The sequence below is a fragment of the Epinephelus moara genome, chromosome 5 (assembly GCF_006386435.1).
Source record: "Epinephelus moara isolate mb chromosome 5, YSFRI_EMoa_1.0, whole genome shotgun sequence".
In the NCBI taxonomy this organism is placed as follows: domain Eukaryota; kingdom Metazoa; phylum Chordata; class Actinopteri; order Perciformes; family Serranidae; genus Epinephelus; species Epinephelus moara.
This window is the reverse complement of record NC_065510.1, coordinates 29,596,386-29,605,760: the sequence shown is the minus strand read 5'-3', so window position 1 is coordinate 29,605,760 and position 9,375 is coordinate 29,596,386. Positions and strand designations below refer to the sequence as shown.

Genomic DNA, 9,375 nt, shown 5'->3' with positions numbered 1-9,375 from the left:
AATACAGTCTATAGTATGAACCCACAAGCCCCATGATTAAAGCAGGACTTGTGTTTAGGAGCTGCCTCTGCAGCCACTGCAGCTACGAGTGACAGTTAGACTATGTGATGATGCTAAATGCTAAATACTGTTTCGCATTTAGCTTACATGCTATGCTGTTGTAGCAGAAGCACAAACGGAGACGAGTGACAAAAGCTGTGTTTGGAATTGTATACTAACTTATTGCCTGTATATTCAATCTGTACGTACTGCCTACTAACTGTACAATTAAGTATTCCATTACTAACAGACTGTACACACTGAAATATAAAATAACTACGCTCAGCAGTTCTCGCATGTCCGAAAATGTTGCAGCTAATTTCCCAAGCAGCTGTTGCTTGGATAAACTGACCACATTTTGGGAATCTAAATAGTTAATTTTCTCACCTGAAAAATAAAAACTTAAAAACTTACACCCTCCATCCCCAAAGTGCTCCTGGCTTTGAAGCCATTTTCACTGTGGCCAAACAGCGGAATTACAATTTCCAGATCCGTCCTGTGATGCCATGTGGCCCAAAAATACTTTTCCCCAAAGGGTTAGGGTTTGGTTCATGTTTATGTAACCAGTGAACTCACATGATGTCTGCGTTGTGTTGATATGAAGAGGTCCACACTGTGGATATCTTTGGAGGCAATCTGCGTTTATTCCTGACAGCAAGTGGCAAAAACAAAATCCTCCATCAAACACAACCAAACAAACTCAAGCCCCTCTCCCACGGAAAACAACAGCAAAAAGGGCAGCTGTGTTACATTTATTACTGCTGTGTAATTGACCCTGTTTTATTTAGGTAGGAAGAAACATATCTATCAGGCAACAGTCTTTAGCACAACACCAGTCACTTCCAAGCAGCAACCTCCAGGGCTGAAAAATGAAGCCAATACAGAAGTGCCATTTCACCTAATGATCTATAGAAGCTGGCTCCAGAAGGCAGTCAGTCCCCATAGACCCCCATGTTAAAATGCCCAACTTTACAGCAGCAATAAACATGTTTACAGCCTGGTACAAAAAACTGTTTTGGTATCTACAGCTAATTTCCCCATTCATGACAACTCTACAGGGGGGGAATTTTTATATAACTCGTCCATATAATGAAGTCTTAAAGTTCATTCATTAATTTTTCCATTACCGCTTATTCTGTTAGGGGTCATGGGGGGGCTGGAGTCTATCCCAGCTGACACTGGGTGAGAGGCGGGGTACACCCTGGACAGGTCGCCAGACTATCACAGGGCTGACACATAGAGACAGACAACCATTCACACTCACATTCACACCTACGGCCAATTTAGAGTCACCAGATAACCTGCTTGTCTATGGACTGTGGGAGGAAGCTGGAGTACCCAGAGAAAACCCACGCTGACATGGGGAGAACATGCAAAGTCCACACAGAGGGGCTCCCCCACCCCAGGTTTGAACCAGGAGCCCTCTTGCTGTGAGGCGACAATGCTAACCACTGCAACACTGTGCCGCCAGCTTAAAGCAATTAAGGATGGTGGCTTTGAGTGACAGGTTGTCTGCCACAGACTGTGTCAAATCCACCACTTGCTTCTCCACAGCTTCAACCTCTCGCCCAAATGTGGGCACCTCTGGCTCCAAAACATCCAGATCGTATTGGCTGAAGTGCCGAACTTGAGGCTTCAAAACGGGAGTCCACAAACCCATGAGTGATGTCACGGTGGCTACATCCATTATTTTTAGTCTGTGGCCATTGCGCAGTCTGAAGTGACAATGCATTGCATTGTGGGGCACTGGAGTATGCCCAGTAAGCTTACGTCTCGTACTTTAAAATTCCTGCCATTTCCCACGTACACAAAATCCACATATTATTAAGTGTGAACACATTACATTTTTGATTACATTGATACCATACTACATAAGTATGCTGGTATATGATTTTGAACACCAAATCAGTAATGTCCATTATATGGCAATATAAGTTAGCTAACATTAGCCTCCATAAGCTACTCATTACAAATCCAGTGAGGCTGTATCAGCAAAGTTTTAAAAAGCCTTTGAGTGTGCTAAATTTAGGAACAGTGTGTTTTATTGCTTATGAATGCAACTTTTCTTTTTTATGGGAAAGACTGTAATTTTTTCTCTTAAATCAAGTGTGCATTATTATCAGACTGCAACACGCCTACATGTCTTTGTAAGTAGATAAATGTAATAATAATACTGTTACTGCTCAGGTGGTGATCAGTCAATTTGAGCATCATTAGTAGCAAAGCTTTGTATTTTAAGAAGGGAGCAGGGTGATGTAAGGTGTATTTGCTGACAGTGTTTGGTGCTGGAAAACTCATCACCCTACACCACCAGAGTCCTTTATTGTGGTGGGACATTAGATTAGTCCTTCATTTGGACCATGCCTCACATTTAATTTGCTCCATGACACGCAGCGTGTCTGGGGCAGAGCTGGCACTCGGAACCACCACTTGCTCAGTAGTGGTTTGTGTTTATGTAGTTAATCTAATGATTGTGTGTGAAGCACGCAGCAGGCCGCTGTGCTCTGCGGTGCATCACCTCCTCGTGAAGCCACAGCAAAGCATGAGATTATAGGCAGGGCTCAGATCTCACACGATGATGGTAAAGAGCAGCTACAATCTGTATTTGCAGTTCAGCAGCAAGAACAACAGAACGCAGGGAGGTCCACTTCTGTTCTGGCAAACTCACTATGAAAATTTGTCCACATTTGGTTTCGTTCCACGCTGGAAATCATGTAAGTCGACTGTGCAAGAAAAAGTCACGTGTGCACCTGCTGAGACGTCGGCAGTTAAAAAAAAAAAGCATAACCAGAGATAAGAAGAAAAGGGTTTAATAAATCACAACATGATCTGAACACTAGAAAGAGTGATGACAAATCAACATAAAATACATCTTGTATCTACTGTTTTGACTTCAGAAGAGAATTTGGTGATCAGACATCAGCAGGTTAAATAAATGACAGTATGAGTGAGTCACACTAAACCATTAATAACTCAGTGTCATAGAAGTAAAGTAGTAAAAATCAAAATAAAAAAATACTTTCATCTTGTTAGCATATTTGCCTTTATAATGTTCCTGAAAACGTTAACAAACGTTACATCACATTTTGTAATACCTTCCCTATTGAATAAAACAGTATTTCTCTCACTAGTTAATATTCCCTGCTTTATGTCCGGCCTAAAACACCTGAAACACATGCTGTAAAACTCATATTCATCAGCCTCAACAATGTATTTGATGTGCTGACAATAAATAATTCCATCACTCCTACTGTAAATACATCTTTGGAAACAAGGAAACTTTGGAAAGAGATTAATACCTGCAGAGATGTATTTGAATAGTGTGAATATTACCTTATCACACTCATCGTGAACCACTGATTTAAAAAGAGATGAAAAAAGCAGAACATGTAATGGTGCCTCATCGGAGGCTGCAGCACTTTAATTAGCCCACCATGAGCCACGTGGCACTGTGTCTCTGTCGCCTTCAGGCAATGATCTGAACTGTTACACAAACTGGGCCCCTCACAGCTGTAATGAACTGCACTGAAGCATGGATATGCTGTGCTGGTAGAGTCGAATTTGACACACATACTCTTATGATCACATTGTATAACATTTATGCACTCAGCACTCAGTTGCACAACATACCCACTGACAGGTAGCAGCGAGTGAGGCCATAAGTTAACAGCAAATTGTATTTTGAAGACATGAGTTGATTTAATTAGTGGTATAACAAGTGGCAAATGTGCAGCTTTCTCCAGGCAGGAGAATCAGACTTAATTATTGGCTGAGGAGGTGAAGGAGACGCAGAGTCACATGGTTTGTGGTTGGCTGGGTGAAGCCTCAGAGGAGGCAGCTGCCTCTAGCTGTAACTAAAGTCTCCTGAGCCTGGATGTGTGTGTGTGTGTTTCAGGAAGCTGACTAGGAATTAAGCAAACAGTCTTTCTCTCTAGTTGAAAAGTCGGAAATATCGACTTTCCAGGAACATAGAAAAAAAAGAAACGTTGAGGAACATTGAAGAATGTTTCCGAACTTCCTCAACTAATACATTGTGTAATACTTCAGCTGGAGCGGAGACATGTCACCAAACTAGACTTGCAGCTGAACTTCCATTGATCAAAAAGTTAGTTCACAAAAATACAATATCTGCTCATGAGTATCATTCACATTTACTGACCCTAGATATGTCGCTGTGCAGAGTCCATACTACTTATTATTGAGGATGTAGTTTTCAAATATACTAGCACCAGATACAATGTTATTCACAATGTCTTGAAAAGGTAAATCTGTTTTAGCCTCAAAAGAATGTTTCGTCAATATAAGATGGATACATTAGCCTACACACCATTGAGGTAGGACTCCTCGAGAGTTTCAGTGTTCACAATAACACTTTTTCTCCCAACAAACCCCCAAAATGCGTATTTCTTACTGGCTAACAAGCTGCCTGTCAACTACAAGCTTATTCAGCTAAAGTTTGTTCCTTAGATTGAATAACCATATTATCCTCATCATAATCATCATCATCAGTCCCGTTTGAACAAGACTTCTCTTGTTGAAAATGTGTACAGACGAGCACACAACACAAAACACAGACAGAACAGCCATGAAGCTAGACAAGAACAACAGCACCAGCTTTTTTTTTAGAGGCTTTTCACTTCTCAGAAAATGTTTAATAGACGAGCTAACGGGATCTCAACAATGTCTTCACATAGGGTTTAATGATGTACTGAATCAGCGTGAGTGAGTTATATTATATATATACTACGGGACATATCACAAAAAAACTTTGCTTCCCTCACATTAACACGTGGATTTCCTTGGGTCAGATTTAAAAGCATAAAAAATTCGTATAAAAACAAACACGAAGCATTAGGTGTATTTAGTTGGGTTCGACAAACGGTTAGACTCAGTGCTTCACGACTGTGGTTACTGTGGTACAGGTGAGTCTGTTGTGTTAGCTCGGCCATGGCACAGAGGCAACATGGACAGACTATGAAGATAAGGGTGGGAGATCAACAGCAGGACAATCTCATCTGATGTAACTCTGCAGGCAAAAAGAAGGACTGTGGCAGAAAGAAGGAGAAATGGTTGGAATCCACTTCTGTGAAGTGTGGTGGAAGGAAGGAGTGGCCATTTGACAAAAACAGAGCAGGAGAGGAAATGGAGAAGACTTAAGCCTCTGCTGAATCAAGTATTCTAAAAAAAATACAAAATAAAACAGTAGCTTTCTGTTTAGTCACTTCCCCTCCCAAGCATCTTCCTTCTGTTTGGCTGCCAGCCGCTTTTGTTCTGAAAGATAAATAACGGACACATGGTTCAAAATATCAATCAGTGAAAGCCCTTATCTAAACAAGACTTAGGTGATTTGAAGCCCTAAATTTGTATCACTGTCTTCGCCACATGCAGGGAAGGGAAGAGCTGAGGCACACTGAAGAGCCGGATGTAAATTTATCTCTGGATACGACCGTATGTGGCGTCCATTCCAAGGACACAATGTTCAGCACATGATGCACGTCTGCACTGACAGTTACTGAGCGTGTTGTGACCTTAAATAAACAGCACAGCAGTGCGCCCATGCTGAGAACAAAAGAGGCTTTTTTTAGTTTTCTATACTCAAGGCTCTGACTTCCTGACTGGCTCTTCAGTGGACAGCCATTTGTGGTTTTCTGTGCCTATATACTTATGTTCCATCTGTGAAGGGAAATGGCTGCTGCGCTGATTATAGACCTGTTATGATCTGCACAGCAGTGGACGGAGAGCAACTTCTCTTGGTATCAACTTGCGGCTGCACAGCTCCCACTTGTGGTGGAAACCTTGTGATGCAAAGACTAGGACAGTCAGCTAAGGACTGTTATGTGATTTAATATTTGTTTACTTATTCTGGGATTCAGGGTTGACTGGGAGCCAATGTTCTATTAATGACACCCTGCTTGACAAACGCACATCTTAAACCCATTATTGCTGTTTGCAACAGCCCACCAAGAGTGAGGATCTGCAGTATTTCAGCCATCTGCTCCCTAGTAGAGAGAACTGGCCTTCAAAAGAAAGTGTACTGCTGACCCCAGAACATCTTCAAATAAAGAAGATGTAAATCAAAAACTGAACATAGCAATCTCTGTTACATACCTCTCGCCTCCTGGAGCTTCTTCCTCTCTGCCTCGCGCTGCTCTTTCGTCAGGTTGCTCTTCACACCGAGAGCACCGATCACAAGCTTGCGAGCCAGTGCCGCACTCGTCTGAGGTCTCTCTTTAGCAGGCAGGAGGTAGTCTGAGGATGGGAAGAGAGAAGAATGAGGGAGAAATATAATATTAGTCTCTAAATATGTGAGCTACAGAGGGCAAACTGAGAAGGAACTGGAAAGGCACACAGCTAGGTTTTGTACCTGAGCAGCTACGAGCTTTGGCCTTAGTGGCAGAGGAGGATTTGGAGAGTGGTCGCAGCTTCATCAGTGGATGTTTGGATCTTAAAGCTTCACGAGCTGAAAATGGAAAAGGAACGAATTGCAGGTTATTTTATTTATTTTGAGACAGCTGATGCCACATTCACACTAATGTTTTAAGCCCCATTTAAGAAATAATCGCTGTCTATACTGACACGCCTGAAAATGCGCATCACATGACCATTAACTACAGTGGCTGTGTGTGTGCAGATGTAAACAGGAAGCTACTATGGAGATGACAAAAAGTAAGACCAGAGATATCTTTGTTTGGACCAACAACGAGTTGGAACAGTTACTGAAATTACCACATCATAAGTATAAATCGGTCAAGGTAGCAGTAAACAGATTGGGAGTCGTTACAAACCACATACAGCGACATCACAGGAGTATAACCCATAGCAGGAGGAAGCTAGGCAATGGGAAAGGAGTAACATTACCCACACAACTGAATGAAATCACAAAAGGTTTGTGGGCCTGGCTGTAATGTTTTGGATATACACATTGTGACTGACAAAACCCAATTGGGAAAACATATGTGTCTGTGTCATTGCTTTCAAAAGCCTCCCATTCCATCTGTCCAGACTTAAATGCAACCCTGGTGTTTTCAAAATAAAAAAGGGGTTCCCTGGCATTTTCAAAGGTCTCCATTTGAGGGGTTCTAAATCACCAGAGTAGTGTGGACATAAGGCATAAATGAAGCAGTTATTATGCTTTTTAAAAACAAAATTCAGTAGCCTGAAAAGCACATTTGTTAGACAACATCAAGAGAAGATTCAAACATGTTTCATCTTATAACTTACAATAACGTAACAGCTCAGCAATTAAGCCCTATTTTATATTAATTATGTTGAGTTTTTCCATCAGGGTCTACTCATGTCCACTGATCCCCTTTATTAAACAGTTTTCCTTCCATTGTGATAGGGAAAAGTGTCACATCAATATTTCCAGCAGAGCATAATGTTATGTATTCTTTACCTTCAAACACTTCTTATGTTACCCAGTGCTTCACTAACCTGCAATGGGGCTTGAGAAGAGGCCCAGGGCGTGTTTGTCATCAATCCATTTGATGTCAAAGCCTCTCTGTCTGAAAGACACAGTGAGTAATACAGAAACTGTTATAAAAGCCAAAGTAAGATAAAACCGATACTTCTGAGTCTTGAAGCTCTCAAATGCAACACATAAACCAGGGATGCCATTCACTGAGATTTCATTATAGGATTGTTTATCTTAAAATGCAGTGAGGAAAAGAGACCCAAATTATACATACTGGTAGCACTGAAATAACTTGAGAAGGTCCTCCGTCTTAAACTCCACAGGGAAGTCGTAGATCTCTACAATGTGAGCAAGTTCATCCTCCGTGAGGTCGATGTCGTCATCGTCATCTCGGTCCATGTTGTAGTAATCAAACCTGGGCTCCTGGATTGACTCTTTCTTTTTACCCTCCTTCACAGCCAGCTGGAGAAGAAGTGAGGAGAGAGAGAGCAGATAAGAACAGGTGGGAGAAGAGGGAAATTTGTGAGTGTCAAGTGTGCGATGAGAACACCTGTTAGACTGCATACGTTTTAGCTAGATGTTCAAATAAACTTGCAAATGAGTGTGTGTAAATTTTGAGGAAGGTTCTTCCAGTTATTACTTTTTTTGTATCACCCAGCCCAAAGTCTCACCTCTTCAAGTAGGTGCGGATCCAGACAATCTCCATCATCATTGAACAAGGTGTCCCAGCTGTCCTCCTCCTCTTCCTGAGCGGCTGTTTCTTCCAGCCCTGAGGTATCATCTGCCTCCACATCGGCTGAGTCCGGCTGCCCATTAACCTGCACATCCGTATCCTGTAACCGCTCTTCCTTTACATCAGGATCACCATTCTGTGTCTCTCCTCCATCCTCTCCTCCAACAGGAGCCTCCTTATCCCCTGCTCCAGCCTTGCTCTTCTTGTTCTTGGCGTTTTTTCTTGCCTTGTCTGTGTAGCGAGGTCTGGGTCTCGGTTTAGCTTCTCCCTGAGTCTGAGGTTTGTCTTTGGAGCCTTGAAGTCGTTGCTTGGGGACGTACAGAGCCTGACTTGGCTTCTTTGACTGGGAGGGAGGTGCTGGTGTTGGCTGGGTGGGAGCACAGTCGTCTTTTGTCTGATCCGACTCCATTGTTAAACTATATTACAGCTACCTGGATCAGAGAGGAAATGAAACAGAGGGAAGGGCAATGCAGTGAACATACTAAACGTGAAAATAACGTTAGTATATCAAATCTTGCAAAACGATTAACAGATATCCAAGCGAGTCTTGATGGGCTTAACACTGTTTGTTTTGTTTTTTCTAACTTCTTGAACTAGTTGATTCCTCCGTGAGAAGAGTCTATAAATCTGACTAGTGACAATGACCACTACATTGCTGTTAGCTAGTTAGCTTACCAATTTAGCTAACGTAACTTCCACTCGCTGAGGTTGTAACACTTGTTTATTGAGGTCACAAACATTAAGTTAATATCAGCATCCATTAAAATATAATTCTTGCTATTTATTTTCATTTAAAACATTTCTAAACAGAATTATATGTGATAATTGTTGCTCTTTCGGCTTACCCGTGTTCGGTTTGTTTGGCTACAGATTTTCGTCGCGCTGCTGACGCAGGCGTAGGGCAACGCAAAGCATTCTGGGAGATAGTGTTCTTGCTTTGCGCTGCAGCTTGACTACACTAGAGCGCGCGCACGTTTGTAAACAGTCCAATTTGTTTTTCAACTGAATATTTATTGTCTTTTTCGGTCAGGATTTCTCACCCCGTGGAAATTATTATCGTGCTGTCGCTTGAATGTATTGTTTCTGTGCCGTCGCAGTAATGCATTTATGTAGTGGCGCCTACAAACAGAGTAGACTTCCGCCTCTCGCACACACGCGCACAGAAGCGCAGGTCAGCCATTGGTCAACA

General features: G+C 42.1%; 1 protein-coding gene across 1 annotated transcript; it reads right to left on the bottom strand.

Annotated features, from left to right (window-relative positions):
* Positions 1-2,833: 2,833 nt before the first annotated feature.
* On the bottom strand, positions 2,834-9,186 carry r3hcc1l (R3H domain and coiled-coil containing 1-like). The gene is made up of 7 exons (XM_050044936.1): positions 9,032-9,186; positions 8,125-8,617; positions 7,728-7,915; positions 7,474-7,544; positions 6,404-6,499; positions 6,148-6,288; positions 2,834-5,310 (listed from the first exon to the last, which is right to left on the bottom strand). Exons 2-7 carry the CDS (start codon positions 8,593-8,595, stop codon positions 5,258-5,260), a joined length of 1,020 nt encoding a protein of 339 aa, XP_049900893.1. The 5' UTR covers positions 8,596-8,617; positions 9,032-9,186; the 3' UTR covers positions 2,834-5,257.
* Positions 9,187-9,375: the final 189 nt, after the last annotated feature.

Coding starts and splice junctions, on each gene's coding strand:
- r3hcc1l (XM_050044936.1), bottom strand. CDS start 8,595: ATGGAGTCGGATCAGACAAAAGACGACTGTGCTCCCACCCAGCCAACA. Junction 7,545..7,727: donor AAGTTATTTCAGTGCTACCA/GTATGTATAATT, acceptor TGTGTCTTTCAG/ACAGAGAGGCTTTGACATCA. Junction 5,311..6,147: donor GAAGCTCCAGGAGGCGAGAG/GTATGTAACAGA, acceptor TTTATCTTTCAG/AACAAAAGCGGCTGGCAGCC.